This window comes from Sceloporus undulatus, chromosome 4 (genome assembly GCF_019175285.1).
Source record: "Sceloporus undulatus isolate JIND9_A2432 ecotype Alabama chromosome 4, SceUnd_v1.1, whole genome shotgun sequence".
In the NCBI taxonomy this organism is placed as follows: Eukaryota; Metazoa; Chordata; class Lepidosauria; order Squamata; family Phrynosomatidae; genus Sceloporus; species Sceloporus undulatus.
In genome coordinates this window covers 206,652,107-206,669,527 of record NC_056525.1, presented here as the reverse complement: position 1 = coordinate 206,669,527, position 17,421 = coordinate 206,652,107, and the positions used below count along the sequence as shown (strand labels likewise).

The 17,421-nt window shown below is 44.1% G+C and overlaps 2 protein-coding genes across 11 annotated transcripts in view; both read left to right on the top strand.

Annotated features, from left to right (window-relative positions):
- The window catches only part of NCOA2 (nuclear receptor coactivator 2), a 192,615-nt gene that overhangs the window by 104,790 nt on the left and 70,404 nt on the right, over positions 1 to 17,421 (top strand). For all 10 annotated transcript variants that reach the window (XM_042461198.1, XM_042461201.1, XM_042461191.1 and 7 more), the window contains 2 exons: positions 2,711 to 2,815; positions 8,058 to 8,230. In XM_042461198.1, the coding sequence (XP_042317132.1) occupies positions 2,730 to 2,815; positions 8,058 to 8,230 (259 nt within the window). In that variant the 5' untranslated portion in view covers positions 2,711 to 2,729. The remainder of the gene's footprint in view (positions 1 to 2,710; positions 2,816 to 8,057; positions 8,231 to 17,421) is intronic.
- On the top strand, positions 11,473 to 17,295 carry LOC121927528. Its single transcript, XM_042461204.1, has 2 exons — positions 11,473 to 13,971; positions 14,595 to 17,295. The coding sequence occupies exon 1, from the start codon at positions 11,918 to 11,920 to the stop codon at positions 12,980 to 12,982; it is 1,065 nt and encodes a 354-aa protein (XP_042317138.1). The 5' UTR covers positions 11,473 to 11,917; the 3' UTR covers positions 12,983 to 13,971; positions 14,595 to 17,295.

Genomic DNA, 17,421 nt, shown 5'->3' with positions numbered 1-17,421 from the left:
TAGTTCCATTGTGTATCAGTTACGTTATGAAACTGCACAATTTTATTTCCTGGAAATGTAAGTTCACTCATAAAGGCACAAGTCACCAACTGGATTCTTGCTAATATTCTCTAATAAATGCCTGTACTGCAGCCACTCACTCAAAACCATAAAGTTGTGAGTTCAAGACCAGAAAAAAAGGGGCTCCAGCTCGACTCAGGCTTGCATCCTTCGGAGGTGGCTAAAATGAGTACCCAGATTGTTGGGGGCAAATGAGCTTACAGTTGTAAACCGCTTAGACACTGCTTAGGTGGTATGAAGCGGTATATAAATGAAGCTTGTTTGTTTGTTTTATAAGAAAACAATGAGAAATTTTGTAGGAGAGATAGTCATTCACCATAAGATTTTCAAATTTGGAGATTTTCTTGCAAAAATTTTATTGGAATCAAAAACACTGATTTTGGACAAGCATAACATTTATTAAAATGCCTGAAATAAAGACATGTGTGTGTGTGTACACATATACATATACATGTACACATACACACACCATTCAGAAATGCAAAAGAAACTTCACCCAATTTTGGGGGGGAGGGGGACTTTGGAAATTCTTAATTCTTGTGTACAAAAAAAATTAAGTGAAAATTTATATTTACATGATTACACCTTCAATAGTGTAGTTTTTATCTTGTAATGAACAGATCTGTGAATTTTATATCCTTCTCGCCTCCACATTGATTTATTGATAATGTTTTAGTTTTACAACAACCATATGATGTAGATTTGGCTGAAAGAGGATGACATTTTGAAGGTAACCTACCCAGAAGATACTAGGTCTGGCCTGGTTAGTTGATGGAAATAATGCTGTCAAGGAATACAAGGGGCTGTGGGCTATATTTCAGAAGAAGGAAATGGCAAACAACCTCTTGAGCATTTTTTGCCAAAGAATTTCTCTGTTAAATTGATAACGTCTCAATAAGCCCACAGGTGATTTGAAGACACATACCGACATCCACTAACTAATAAATTAGCAGAAGATAGAAAGCTGTTATGTATATTCTCATATTACACAATATCTGTTTTAACAGTGCTAACTGATTAATTAAATCCTTTCCCATATCTATGGGCCGGAGCAGACAGGCAGGAAAATTTGGCTCAATCCTGCATTTTCTCAAAGCAGGTCAAAACCCTGCTGTCCACATGACTTCTTCCCAAGGTGGGGTGAACAGCCACAGGCTGTCCACACCGCACTGTGCAGCGTGAAGCCACACCGTAAGATTTTTATTTTCTTGCTGCCTGCCCACTATGTACAAACACACCGCCACCAACCTCCAATTACTTCTCTCTTCCCGTCTAGATGCCATTCCATTGGATATCAGCCTGTATGACTGGCCACATAATCGCATGTGTAATCCACCACCTGTATGGTGCATCAATGTGGCAATTGATTTAACAAAATTATTCTTAATTGCTGGTATGTAGGAGGATCCTTTTTTGAAGACAACCATGGAAGGGGAGATACCTGGAAGCTACAATTAGGAGCTGTTAATACTATATTTGTTTTCCCCTTCCACTATTTATTATTATCAAGTTAAAAGAAGGGACACTAGAGGGAAGGGTTGAGCCTTTCTTCTTCCACTATTTATTCCGGTTTTCCATGTATCCCACCCTATGTTTTTCATCTTGGAGGCACAAATATGCACGCAACACATTGGTATGGTTTGCCCCTCCAAACAGAACAGCTTCAGAGGAAACAGATTTGGGGTAGGTTTAAACACTCCATTTCACAGTGCCATGACTCTTCCCAGATCCTTCTCCCGGTCTGCTTCAGTGGAAAATTCTAATCATTACTGTGTTGCATGTCTAATAATGGCCAAAATATCACAGCTTGGTTGTGTACACTAGCCACAAGTGTCTTTCATGCTTTTGTCAGTGACAGATTGCATATTTATTTATTTATTTATTAAAAGGAGAAAAAAAAACCTGGTGTTCTAGAACATGTCTTGAGTTTGGTTCTTCTAACAAATGTAGGTAAATACTTCTTTTAAAAGTAATTAATGCTCAGTAAGCTCCAAACTTATATTTATATTTAAATATAATTTTGGAGGGGAAGAATTAAGTAGCCACTAAACTATGATATGTGTCATATGTATTTCACTAGCTTTTAATAACAGGACTTGTAGACTGTATTTTAAAAATAAAACTTCTCCTTTCCTTTCTGAAAAAAAATGTCATTAACATCAAGTTTATTGTTCTATAGGAGTCTATAAACATTTGACCTAATAGAAAATAAATGGCAGACTCCAATAGGTGGTAGGTCTTTGTGCCATGTTTGAAATTATGCTATTTTTTCCCCTAAATATCGAATGTATTCTGAAAGGAAAATGAAACAGGGACACAACATTTAGAAATTTATAAAGGGAGTATGTAACTGTATTGTGATAAAGAATTAAATTATTCCGCAAAGTTCAGAGGGAAGTTACAACTTGAGAAGGAAATTGCCAAACTGTGTTAGTTTACTCTGCCATACAGTATATACTGGATATTCCATCTTTCACTTGCATAAAGGTCTATTAACAGTCATGTTACCAATGTGGATTCATTAGTATATGTATGGCATTGTCATAAAGAAGTAAAAGGAAATGCAGTATGCTTCTTCTAAGATCCATAAACAAACAAATGTCTTGAAGAAATACATCATTAACATTGCATTATTTCTCCTCTCTTTCAGTTGCTGATATGTGTTTAAAATGAGTGGGATTGGTGATAATTCCTCTGACCCAGCCAGGGCAGAGTCAAGAAAACGCAAGGAATGTCCTGATCAACTTGGACCCAGGTTTGTTAGAATGTTCATAGAACCTTTAGAAGCTGAAGAATTTTGTAAGGACTTACTGGTGATCAAATGTGTGTAGTTGAGTGCATATATTCACTTTGTCTCACTGTTATTTAAGCTGCCACTGCAGATGCACACTGCCAGACAATTAATTTTGTTGCATCCACAAATCATTCCTTCCACAGTAATATGTGTTTCTGTGAAAGGGAAAAGTCTTTACCTAAACCTATTACTATTGAAAGACAGTGTAGTGTAGTGGTTTGAGCATTGGACTAGGACTTTTGGGCCCAGGTGTCTAATCCCTGCTTGGCTGTGTAAACCCACTGGGTAACCTTGGGCAAGTCACACTCTCTCAGCCTCAGAAGATGGCAATGGCAACCCTCCTCTGAAGAAACATTCCATGAAAACTCCATGATAGGGTCACACTGCGGTCACCATAAATTGGAAATGACTTCAAGACACACTAGTACTACTACTACTACTTTTACAATCAGTTAAGTTTTAAATCAAAGAGCACAGTGCACAGCCTTTCATTTTCTAAAACTGTGGGTTCATCTTCAGATGTTTTTTCATTGAATATATCTGTGACCCATTCATCTCTTTTATATAGTTCTTCAGCACATTGCTTTCCTTGGCATTTATTTGTTTCTAATCATGTAATGTGTTCCCTTGCTGGTTATATAGCATCCCTACTTTGGTTTACAATTCCTTTTGATTTTTTAGATTTCATTTTATTCTTTAATTTCTCTACACTGATTATTATAGTAGTTACCTTTCATCCAGTACACAAGTCATGGAACAATTGAATTCAAGATTGAGACCCTGTCCCTTTCTTCTTTTGCTTCTCACCTGTACTTAACTGTTTGAAGAGATTAATCTGTCATCCTGCAAGGTTCTCTTTCTTTTTTGCTAGAGATAGTATTTTAAGTTTATTTTAATTTTATTTTAACTTCTCCCCATTCTTCACTCACAGTGTCTTTGGCTTCAGTCCAGAGTTTTCTGGTTCCTGATCAGTTAGGCTAAATCAGAGTAAATTTATTTTTCACATACTCTTTTAATTCCACAGGGATGTTCTTCAGGTCATATTTTGGCATGTTGATTGATTTGCTGTTCATCTTTAGCTTTACTGGGTTTTTTTTAATGTTAGCCATCCATTATTTGTGACACAGTTGGCTCCTGGTCTTGTTTTTGTAGAGAGAATAGAGCGGTATCATCTTCTGGTACCAGTTATGTAATCTGATTTCTAGAGTGGTCATCAGGTGATGTCCATATATACAGTTGTCACTTTGGTTCTCTGAACAATCTCTTCACATTTTTTTTAAAGAACTATTGATGTCACAACACTCAGTAAGTTTGCTCTGTGTTTTGATCCTAGGCCAAATTCTCTTGCAGTGTTTGGTTCTCCCCTGTTTCCTACATTTGCATTCTAATCACTTATGAACATGTCCTGTTTGGATATGTGATCAATTTCCTCCTGGACAGAATCTTTCAATGTCATCTTCTTCTGCCTCTGTTGTTGGAGCATAAACTTGGATTATGCTTATACTGATGGATATTCCATGGAGTCCTATATTATTCAGTTATATTTTACACTATATCCCCTGACTGCCGATGCTGCACCTCTCCTGTCTATTACTCACTATGACACCATGTTCATTCTTAGATTTTAATTTCCTGAGTAGAACACTGTAATTATTTGACTTACAATGCCCTATCCTGATGTTAGCTCACTCACCCCAAGTATTGAAACATTTATACATTCCATTCCTTGTTTTAAAGTGTCTTAACTTCCTGCTTGTGCAGCTTGAGACTTTTCCTTTCACCCCTGAGTATGTCAGCAGCTGAACATCCTTTGCGCTTGACTCCAGTGGCATCGTTAGCTACAGTAGTACTTGTACTTGTCCTTTGCTCTTCCCCAGTGGCTGCTTGAGTGCCTTGCAACCTAGGAATCTCTTCTTCTGACACTGGCTCCTGCATCATATTAATGGCTGTTGACCGCAAATGTTTCTTTCTTTCCTGGAATCTCACTACAGACAGGCAACCAATAACTGATGATCCAGTTATTGGACCACCCCATTAAGTAGCACTGATTTAGAGGGCTTGCTAATCTCATTCTTAAAAATTAGGCTGCATCTGCACTGCAGAAATAATTTGTTTGATGCCGCTTTAACTGTCACGGCTCAATGCTATCTGTAGTTTTGTGAGATATTTTGCCTTCTCTGTCAAAGAGCTCCAGTGCCACAACAAAGTGGAAATCTCACAGTTCCATAGCATTGAGCCATATCTGTTAAAACACTGTCTAACTGCTTTATTTCTGTAGCGCAGCCTTGTCTAGACAATTGGTAGAATGTACACAAGTGCAACCAATGAAATATATGGTTGTCTCCTATATCAATAGTGGAAAGTAGAATTAACTGGTATAACCCTCTTTCACACAGAGTGGATTCAGGAGAGTGTTGTTGTTGTTGTTGTTGTTGTTGTTGTTTTTAACCCCTTCACTCTTAGCCAAGAAAATAGCACTCTATATAGTGATCTGGTGGCTTGGATAGGTCTCTAAAACAAAGAAAGAGTGTGTGTTTCCACAAAAGTCAGATAACACTTTATCAGGGTGACTGGTTGTCCTCACAAAGGAGGACAAGGCACTGTAAAATATAGGTCATTCAAGAGAAATGTAGGAGATTCCAAAATAAAATCTAAAAACACAAAGGTAAATGTAAATTCATGCTTCTTAATCATGCTCAAGATGGAGGACATTTTGAAATTCCTCCTGGACAGATGGTTAAAATGGAGGGCATGTCCTGAAAAAGGAGGATGTCTGGTTACCCTGCACTTGTTTGAAAAATAAAATCTATGATGGGGTGGATAGTATTTGGCCTTCCAAATGTTTTGACCTTTTCCTTCCTATCAGCCCTTGCTGGCATGGCCAATGATAGAGTAGCAGTGGTTGGCAAAATCAATCAACCAATCAGTCTGGAAGGCCAGCTTCCCCTCTCCTTGATGAATTGTCCCTTCGTATGTGATATTCTCTCTTGAGAACTACAAATCCCAGAGTTCCTGTAGATTTTGCTGACATTTCCTGTTCACAGAGCAACCAGGATGTGGGCTGGAAACAAGAGGAAGAAACATTTGAATCTCAAGGGTGCATGAGCTTAAAAAGTATTTGTCAGTTGCATGTAATTTCTGTACATGCCATTCATGTAATTATGTGTGCCTATAAATAGAGAGAAGGCAACTAGAAGTGTACAGAGATATAAATAAAGGAAACTAAAAGACATCTATCAGTCTTCCAAATCATACATGGGATTATGAAGTTACCATACAAATATGTACCTATATATTTTGGGTCCAGGCTGCCTGAAAAGCCATGTTGCTTCTTATAACCAATCCCTAGATTTTGAGACCTATGGAAAAGACCAATCTCTTGGGCTCAAAGAACTGTTTGGCCCAAATATAGCAGAGGGCTTTCTTGGTGCCTGTTCCCATATTACAGAACACCCTTCAATGTGAATTTTGGCACGGTACAGACCTCCCAAAAAGGGAGGCCTGCAGGCGCCTTCTCCCCCCCCCCCCCCCCGGCAAGGAAGCTGCAGCCGCCAAATTGTGGGGCTTCCCTGCGGAGGAAAAAGAACCCATGAAAAGCAGGTTCTTTTTGCACCCTCATTGTGACACCCGAGTGAGCCAGTGGGGCACTTGTGATGTCACAAGTGCGGCGCGACATGCAGACACTATGTGTCGTCATGTATACACAGGGTGCCACTATTGTTATGGTGCCACACCGTACTAGGGTTAGGAACCTGCACCTGTATACATGGGGCGCCACCATTGTTACAGCACCGCACCGTACTAGGGTTAGGGATGTGCGGTTGCCGCCCACTCCCTTAACCCTAGTATGCCGCCAGCATGGCACATTTGGTGCATTTGTACCACACCTTAGTTAGCCTTTTTGTTGTTCTTCTGCTGGCAAGAAAGGCTTTGTATTCAGGCATGCCTTCAGCAATTGACATCCTATGCAGAAATTTTAGGATAGATGTGCTGAACTTTAACAATATTTGAGTATTTATTTATTTATTTACATGTATTTGGAGTATTTATACCTGCTTTTCAGGCACAAAGGCTCTCAGAGCCGCTTATAAGTTGCTAATTTGACAGGTTTACAATCTAAACATGACAGGACACACAAGGAAAAGGAAATGGCAGTGGGGAAGAGGAGTAAGTGCAGTAGCAATTGGGCTTTCCCATGAATGTGTGTTCTCTATTGGAAACACATGATCCATCAATTTGTGTTCTCTGTTGGGTTTTTATTAACCAAAAACTTGGAACTTTTCACATACTGTAATTGGAAGGGAGCTTTTTCCTTTCAACAAGACAACTAGAAGTTTGATAATTAAAGGTAGAAGGGGAAAAGAGAGGAGGGAAGAGTTCTTAAATAAGATTCTGCTCCCAGCAAAGTTTCATGCCCTGGACTTGTGCTAGTGACCGAGACCTGCTGCTTCTCTGTGCTCTAATATGTGGTCCTCATTCTGGCATAGGATTTGAAATCTACTTTGGTCTCTTGTATACTAGTACCCTGAGAGAAAGATAAGAGACTAAAAGGATGGCGAATAAATTATTTGTCACATTCTAAACTGTAGATGGAGCTATGTTGAAAATGTTGGAATGGAGAATGGGAGACTGACACAAACAGAGATGACACAAATTGAAAAATTACTGAGTCTAATAGTATCCATCCAAAAGTTCCTAAAATTTGAAAAATGCTGATGTTCTAATAAAAGAATGTATTATACATATTTTATACAGTGAGCTCTCTATTCCAGTGGACTAGCCGTCTGCAGATTCCCCTGCCCCATGTTAGGAAATGGTGATGTGCTTGGGCTTGAGCTCCCACAGTTTTTCTCATTCACAGAGGGGCTTTGAGCCAAACCCCATAGATGGGAAGGGCTTTCTATAGCTATTATTAAAATGGTTTTAATTAGTACTGTAATACTAAAGGTAATGCCAAGTTGTGTCTGACTGTAGGGTAGGAGATGGTGATCATCTCTGTTACTAAGCCAAAGGCCCAGCATTGTCAAGGACAACGCTGTATTGTGTTTAATTAGAAGTTTAATAAAGTCTACTGGAAGATGGCTTGCAGCATCACCTTGGGAGAAAGGCAGAATATAAAGCAAATAAATATACAAGCAAGCAAATTATAATTTCCATTTTGACTGTTAGTCTGTAAAATTTTCATTTTTTTAATTTCTTGCAGTCCTAAAAGAAGCACTGAAAAACGTAATCGTGAACAAGAGAATAAATACATAGAAGAGCTTGCTGAGCTGATTTTTGCTAATTTTAATGACATTGACAACTTTAACTTCAAACCTGACAAATGTGCAATTTTGAAAGAAACTGTGAAGCAGATTCGTCAAATAAAAGAACAAGGTAAAGAAAATGCTTTTTAAAAATTCTCTCCTATTATCCCTGCCACCATTTCAAATGAACTTGAGATGGCAGCTTTAATCATTTTGGTGTTTCGTACTTGAAATTGTTGATAGTATAATTTTCTTAAAACATAGGATTTTTAATTTTTAGCGTGCTATGTCAGAAATGTTGATCAAAAATAATAAAATGTTTGCAAAGGAAGGGTGACAGTATATATATATATTCAATTAAATGGAATCAAAGTTCCAAATAATATTAGAACATGGGTAAACAACTTTGAATGAGGGCCAAATCTTCATACTCAGCACCTGCAGGCCATACCAGGCCTCCCCCCCCCCCAAAAAAATGAAAACCTGGAAGTGACAGTTGGGAGGAGTGGGGCTTGGAGATTTAACTTTTACCTGCCAACGGCTAAGAATGAGGAGAAAACCTTTCATGTTTTCTTTAAAATGTGTCTTGGAGGGCACACAAATGAATACCGGTTGAGCCTCCCTTATCCAAAATGCTTGGGACCAAAAGTATTTTCGATTTTCGATTCTGGAATACTTGTATTTGCATATACCTGTACATACACAGTGAGATATCTTGACAGTGAAACCCAAGTCTAAACACAGAATTCATATATGTTTCATACGTATACCCCTCATATACATAGCCCAAAGAATAAGAACCAGTGTGGTATACTGGTTTAAGAGTTTGACTTTGACTCTGGAAAGTAGGGTTCAATTCCCTGTTTGGCCATGAAACCCACTGGATGACCTTGAGCAAGTCACGTACTCTCAGCCTGATGATGGCAATGGCAAACTGCCTCTGAAGAAACATGCCAAGAAAACTCAATTATAGGTTGGTTTTAGGGTTGCCATAACTTGAAAATGACTTGAAGGCACACAACAACACATAGCCCAAAGCTAATTTTTTTGCAATATTTTAAAATTATTTTGTGCATGAAACATAAGTTTATGTATAATCAGAAGGCAATGAAAAAAGTATTGGCTTTTGGAATGTTTCAGAATTCTAGATAAGGGAAACCCAACCTGTACAAGGAAAGATTAGAAATGTTGACAGTACATGTCTATTTACAATTCAGAATATAAATGTATAGATATTTAACTAAAATGTCCCTTAGTAGTACAGTTGGCCCTCAGTATCCACATCTGATCTGTTCCCCCCCCCCCCCCCCCCCCCGCACATACCAAAATATGCAGATGCTCAAGTCTCATTGTCCCCAGTGGCGGCATGTATAATCACACCATGGCCACACCACCATTAAGGACAAGAGGACTTCTTACCTGGTTCTCTGATGACAACTCGGAAGGCCACAGAATTCACTGTGTCAGAACAAAAAATGTGAACTCTGGGCCCACTATGGTTGCCAGGGAGATGCCCTCCGGGTTGCCTCCATGCCTACCTCTCCCACATTCTTGTCAGCCACTGGTCCGGGAAGCCATCAGTCACCCAGTCCTTGGCTGGCCCAACTCCCCAGGTGATTGACGACTCCCTCCAACCAGTAGTTCACGAGAATATGGGAGAGGTGGGTGCAGAGGGAGTCCAGTAGGCATCTCCCTGGAAACTGTGGCAGGCCCAGAGGTCACTGTTTTTGTTCTGGCAGAGTGAATTATGTGGCCTTCCGAGCCCTTGGCAGGGAGGCAGGTCAGAAGTCCTCTTGTCCCTAATAGTGGCACAGCTGCATAGCGATGCTGCCATTGGAACCAACGAGATCTTGCCATCCGCGGATGCTTGAATTCGCAGATGCCAAGTCTGTGGATACCGAGGGCCAATTATACAGTAGGCCCTCCTTATCCACAGATTCTTTATCCACAGATGCATAGAATCATAGAATCGTACAGTTGGAAGAGACCACAAGAGCCATCCAGTCCAACTCCCTGCCATGCAGGAACAGTCAATCAAAGCATCCCCGACAGATGGCCATTCAGCCTCTGTTTAAAGACCTCCAAGGAAGGAGACTCCACTACACTCTGAGGGAGTGTATTCCACTGTCAGGAAGTTCCCCCTAATGTTGAGGTGGAATCTCTTCCTGTAGCTTGCATCCATTGTTCCTGGTCCTGTTCTCTGAAGCAGTAGAAAACAAGCTTGCTCCCTCCTCAATATGACATCCCTTCAAATATTTAAACAGGGCTATCATATCACCACTTAACCTTCTCTTCTCCAGGCTAAACATACCCAGCCCCCTAAGGCGTTCCTCATAGGGCACGGTTTCCAGACCTTTCACCATTTTGGTTGCCCTCCTTTGGACAATCTCCAGTTTCTAAACATCCTTTTTGAATTGTAGTGCCCAGAACTGGACACAGTATTCCAGGAGGGCCCTGACCAAAGCAGAATAGTGTGGCACTATTACTTCCCTTGATCTAGACAATATACTTCTATTGATGCAGCCTAAAATTGCATTGGCCTTTTTAGCTGCCTCATCACACTGTTCACTCATGTTCAACTTGTGGTCTGCTTGGACTCCTAGATCCCTTTCACATGTAGTCTCCTTAAGCCAGGTGTCCCCCATCCTATATCTATGCATTTCATTTTTCTGCCCTAAGTGCCCTACATTTTTCTGTGTTCAATATCATTTGGTTAGCTTTGGCCCAGCTTTCCAGTTTATTCAGGTCATTTTGAATTTTGTTCCTGTCCCCTGGGGTGTTAGCTACTCCTCCTAATTTGGTGTCGTCTGCAAATTTGATGAGTATGCCCCTAATTCTGTCATCCAAGTCATTGATAAAGATGTTGAATAGCACTGGGCCCAGGACAGAGCCCTGTAGGACCCCACTGGTCACTTCTCTCCAGGATGAAAAGGAGCCATTGCTGAACACCCTTTGGGTTTGGCCAGTCAACCAATTACAAATCCATGTAACAGTTACATTATCTAGCCCACATTTTACAAGCTTGTTTTCAAGAATGTCATGGGGAACCTTGTCAAAGGCCTTACTGAAATCAAGATAATTGATTGCTGCAGCAGAAAGGCGGGGTATCAGAATAAAGTTTATTTATTTATTTAAGATATTCTATATCCACAGCATTCCCTTCATCTACCAAGCTGGTAATTTTATCATAAAAAGAGATCAGATTTGTCTGGCATGACTTGTTTCTCTGATACCCATGTTGACTTTTTGTGATTATGGTATTGCCTTCTAGATGTTCACAAACTCTATTTAATGATCTGGGGACAATGTTTGCCCCCCCTCCAGTCTGCTGAAACTTCTCCTGTTCTCCAGGAGTTCTCAAAGATTATTTCCAATGGTTCTGAGATTACATTTGCCAGTTCTTTTAATACTTTTGGTTGTCCTGGAGACTTATATTCATTTAGATTAACCAGGTATTCCTGTACTATATCTCTTTACTTATTCTGTGATGAAATTTCCCTATTCTGTACTTGGCTCCATTATCATTAGGTTGAGCATCCTTTGTCTTTTCTGAGAATACTGAGGCAAAGATGTTGAGTAATTCTGCCTTTTCTCTGTCCTCTGTTAGCATTTTGCCATACTCCCCACACTGTGGCCCTACCATTTCCTTATTCTTCCATTTGCTGCGGACATATCCAAAAAAGCCCTATTTGTTGTTCTTAACCTCTCTAGCAAGCCTGAGTTCATTCTGTGCTTTAGCTTTTCTGGCTTTACCCCTTCCCTGGACTTTGACTCGGACCGTCTTTGACTTCTCTCTGGTTCTGATTTGGACTCAACGATGTCTCCGGCACTGTTTAAAAAATGCTACGTCAAGGATCCCCACTCCTCCTGCCTCCTATGCCTCGGGGACACCCATAACTTCAAGGCTTGCCCCCTGTGCAAGTCCCTGACCCTGCAGGCTAGGAAAAACCCTGACTCCCGCCTGATCATCGCCATCTACCAAGAGGTGCTCAAGCCTCAGCAGTCCACTCACCCTGCTTCGGCACTGGCGACTTCGGAGGCAACACCAGAGGCCACTGGTTCAGTGGCCCAGAGCTCCACAACTGAGCCAAGTGCCACTGTGACCCAGAGCTCCATGACCGAGCCTAGTGCCACTGCCAAGAAGGCCTCCAAGGGTCACGAACCCAAGGGATCGAGCTGGAAGCCGAAGTCCTCAAAAAAGGATAAGGCTAAGTCCAAGGACTCGAGCTCGAAGAAGATCTCGGTTCAGGAGGCGAGCTCCCGAGAAGATTCCAGCTCTAAGTCCTCCAAGAAGAGACACAGGCCCTCCGACACGGGAGATGGCTCTCCCCAGGCATCAGCCAAGAAGTCCAAGCTTTCGGCTCCGAGCGAGGCTTCTGTGCAGCCGCCTTCTCACATGAAAGCTCACTCCAAGTCCTCCGATGGTTCATCCCATAAGAAGACTCATCGAGTTTCCTCAGACACTCCTCGACCTCCCAAGAACCTGGCATCTCCCTTGGTGCCGACTCGAGTCGAACCAGCTTCCTCCATCCTTGGCTCTCCCAGGACCATCTCGGTACCAGCTTCGGTTCCGGCCTCTACCCTATCTGCGACACTGGCCTATCACCACTCTGACGATGATGACGGCTCTGCCTCTCGGTCACCTCATCGTTGCTCCCCGACGCCCGTTCCTCAGGTCCAGATACACCAAGCCCAGGTCCATCACCAGGAGGATTTGGACTACTATCATGACAGCAAGACGGAGAAATACTTTGTCGCTGTCAGCCAAGATGTGGCTCACAGCCGCTTAGCATCTAGGTTCACTGTTCCAGCACTGCCCCCACGGTCTCCAAACCAAGATGATCCACTGGATCACCAGGGCGCAGAAACACTCCTCCACTGACGCGTGTGGCTACTACTCCACCAATGGGTAGGGCACCTGCTCTGACCTCCAGACCTCTTCCTCCCATACTGGCGCCAACTTATCACTCGTCAGCTCAAATAGTCATTGACACCGACTCCGGTTCCGAGGCTGAAGGTTCTCATGTTTCTCAGGTGGATTTGTGTTTCTCTGACAAGGTAGCCCCTCAATCCCCTCAGGAACTCTACCAACCCGGTTCATCATCACCAACCGATGATGTGCGCACCTTTTCAGACCATGTGATCAAGATGGCTAACACCTTGGAATTGCAGCTCTCTCAGGTCAAGGATGAAGCCAAGGGCACTATCGAGAGGAGAATCCATATCAAGGTACCAACACCTCTCTCCATTCCTCCTTGCCATCCCTGGAGAACATTGCAAAGTGCTCATGGGATGCTCCAGCTTCCTTGTCTGTGTCCTCATGGAAAATTGAGCCCTTATATAGGATCTCACCCTCTCAGTGCTCTTGGCTCTCTTCCCATCCTAAGCAAAATTTGGCAATCGTTGAGGGGTCACAACAGTCGAAGATGTTGATGTCGCCGGCCGACCATGAGGCCAAAAAATGGACAGCCTGGCCAAGAAGACCTATTCTGCTTTGGTACTGGGCTTGAAGGTGGCGAAACAACGCTTGCATGAGCACCTACGTCCAGTGCCTAATGCAGAAAATATCGCCGATCATCCTGGATGTTCCTGAGGAGTCCCAGCGCATACTCACCGAAATTAGGGATGAAGCCCACTCCATTGGTGGATGGCTCATCACTTCTGCCCGCCACTCCACAGACTGTTCGGCAAGGTCTATGGCAGCTTCAATTGCCCTTAGAAGGCATGCCTGGCTCCATGCGTCGGACCTGAATCCTAGTGCCAAGTCAACCATTGAAGACATGGCCTTTGATGATTCCGGCTTGTTCAATAAGGAGACGGATGAACGTCTCAATTACAAGTACTGGATGAAGGCAGCGGCTAGGAAGCACGGTATGTCCACTCCTTCCCAGACCCCCTTCAAGAAGCGCCACCGGCAATGGCAGGGCCAAGGCCAGCGGTCTTTCCAACCAGATCGCCCATACCAACAGCAGGAGCACCAGAGACAGCGCTACCCTTCCCAATCTTCCTCTTCTTCTGGCTGGCGCCAGGCCCCTCCTTGGTACCGAAAGAATCACCGTCAAGATACCCACCAGAGAAAGAAGAGGTCCTGAAGGGTTCCTGCGTGCTCCGTCCTCCCGCCCCCCTCCTTCCTGGACAGATGAGGCCGTTCTATGACACTTGGGCCTCGGTCACTTCCGACTCGTGGGTCTTAGACACTGTCTGTAGGGGATACGCCCTCGAGTTCGAAGAGCTCCTTCCAACAAGAGCTGTTGTTTTCACCACCCCCTCAGACACCCTTCTCAACGAAGTAGGCACTGTTTTGTCTAAGGGCGCTATCTCGCCCATTGACTCTGATGAAGCCCCTTGATGTTTTTTCTCCATATATTTTACGGTGCCCAGATCAGATGATGACATAAGGCTGATCCTAGACTTAAGGTCCCTTAATGCCTTCATGTCATACTGTCGGTTCCATATGGTAACCCTTGCTTCTATTCTACCCTTATTACATCAAGGACTGTGGTTCGCGACCATTGACTTGAAGGATGCTTATTTTCACGTGGCGATTTGAGAAAGTCACCGGAGGTTTCTGGCCTTCGCCGTTGGGCCTGACATGTACCACTACAATGTCCTTCCCTTCGGCCTCTCTACAGCTCCAAGGGTCTTCACCAAGGGCGTGGCTCTGGTCATGGCATACCTCCACCAGCATGGTTCCAGGGTCTTCCCCTACTTGGACGACTGGCTCCTCGCAGCCCCTTCCATGGAAGAGCTCCAAAGAGATGTCGAGTTTACTTTGTCGCTCCTGTCGTCCCTCGGGCTGGTGGTCAGTCTGGAGAAGTCGCACCTTACTCCATCCAGACAGATCAAATTCATAGGCACCATCCTCGACTCCGAAGATTGTGTCGCCTATCTCCCTCGGGACCATTTCCTCGCTCTCTGCTGTTCCATCAGGACCTGCTTAGCACACAGACGAGTGAGGGCCAGGGATGTCCAGGTGGCCCTAGGACTTATGGCTTCAATGACGTTTGTGACCCCCATGCTCAAGGCTTCGTTTGCAACCCTTCCAGTCGTGGTTCCTGTCGATGTTCAACGCTATGGAGGACCAGCCCTCCAAGTGGCTCACCATCCCAAGGCCAGTCGCCCTCTCCCTCCAGTGATGGCTCGACTCCCACAATGTCTACGTTGGCATGCCTTTTTCGTCACCTTGGCCCGACGCTTCCATGAAGGGTTGGGGTGCCCACTTGTCGGGACTCCTGGTCAGGGACAGGTGGTCCCCAGACGAACAATCTCTCCACATCAATGCCCTCGAGATGCTAGCGGTGGAGAAGGCCTTGAGAGTGTTTGAGACCAGCCTCTGAGACAAGGTAGTCCAGCTGTTGACAGACAACACCACTGTCATGTACTACCTAAAAAAGCAGGGGGGCACCAGATCTCGAACCTTACTGGACATCACGCTCCGAATCTGGGACTGGTGCATCCCAAGAAGGATTCTCCTCCAAGCAATCCACTTTTCAAGGGAGGAGAACGAGTTGGCCGACCGGCTCAGCAGGTCTTCCACTGTCTGCTACGAGTGGACGCTCCATCCCAAGATAGTCAGCAACCTCTTCAGTCGGTGGGGAACTCCCTGGATCAACCTCTTCGCGACCACTCGCAACAGCCACTGTCCCCAGTTCTGCTCCCAGACGCGCAACGAGAACTCCCTCGGAGACGCATTCGGCTTCGCTTGGTCAGGAGATATGCTCTACGCCTTCCCTCTGTTCCCACTGATCACCAGGGTGGTGTCCAAGATGACAGCGGACTGCTCGGATGCCATCCTCATCACTCCTTGGTGGCCGAGGCAACCGTGGTTCCCGTCCCTTCTTCACCTCTCCAAGAGGGACTTCCTCTGGCTCAAGCTCTGTCACGACCTCCTCACTCTCCAGAACAGTCAGGTTCGGCACCTGGACATCAAGAACTTGCCGTTGGTGGCATGGAGGCTCCGTCCCTAGCCTCACTACCTCCTTCGGTACGGACGGTGATTTTGGCCGCCCAGAAACCAGCTACCCAGAAATCCTTTGCTTCCAAGTGGAAGAGGTTTCTTTTGTTCCTCTCTGAGAGAGGCCTTTCTCCAGCCCAGGTGACGACTCCGGTGGTGCTGGAGTTCCTGATGGTACTTTTGGATTCGGGGCTGTGCCTCACATCCATTAAGTGCTACCTTTCTGCCATCTGTTCCCATTTCCAGTTTGATGGCAAACCTTCTTTTTTTAGGGACCCTCTTGTGAAGAGTTTCCTGAAAGGTTGTTGCAACCTTCACCCTCCGTCTCGGTACCGGCACCGGCACCGGCACCGGCTTGGAGCTTGGACACTGTGCTGTCCACTTTTCAATCCAAGCCCTTTGAACCCATGGCCACAACGGACTTGAGACTATTGACTTGGAAGACTGTTTTCCTTTTGGCCATTAACTCTGCCCGCCATGCGGGCGAACTCTGTACCCTGTGGAAGGACCAGGCCTTCCTTAGATTTCATAAGGATAAAGTTGTCCTCCACACCGACATTACCTTCCTGCCTAAGGTGGTGTCTGCCTTTCACATGTGTCAAGACATTGTTCTACCTACCCTGGCTTCAAACCCGACCACTGAGATCGAACGCAGTTTGCACACCTTGGACGTTCGGAGGGCTTTGGCCTTCTATTTGGACAGAACTGCGGGGTCGAGCCATTCCGAGAGACTTTTCCAATGCTACTCGGAACCGAAAAAAGGGCTGCCTGTGACTGCGCAGAGGCTTTCCAAATGGGTGGCTGGTACCATCCACCTCTGCTATGAACTGCTGGGCAGACCTCTCCTGGCCAGAGTTCGGTCCCATGCAACTAGGGCAGTAGCAGCATACTCCGCATTCTTGATTGGGGTCCCTTTGGAGGATGTCTGTAAAGCTGCTATTTGGTCCTAGCCCTTGACTTTCATTAAACATTACAGGCTGGACACCAGGGCCAAACAGGACACAGCCTTTGGAAGGGCAATGTTGGTTTCAGGGTTACATTGATAGCACTACATTCTATTTGTTACATGTTTGAAATGAATGTGCTGGTACTACATTCTACTGGTTTACATTGCTGAAATGAATGTCTTTGTCCAAATTGGCTTGGTTTACATCATTCATATGGTTTACATAGGTCTGGCATGACCTAATGTATTGTTCTTTACTTATGTCCCCAAACACAGATTTAAGTACTGTTTATTGAAGTACAGTGGTACCCCGGGATACGAATGCGCCGGGTTACGAATTTTTCGGGATACGAAAAAATCCCATAGGGATTTATTGCTTCGGCTTACGAAGGTTTCTTCGGGTTACGAAAAAACCGCGGCG

What these genes read in the sequence shown, in the direction of transcription:
- LOC121927528 (XM_042461204.1), top strand. Translation starts at nt 11,918, where the DNA reads ATGTCTCCGGCACTGTTTAAAAAATGCTACGTCAAGGATCCCCACTCC.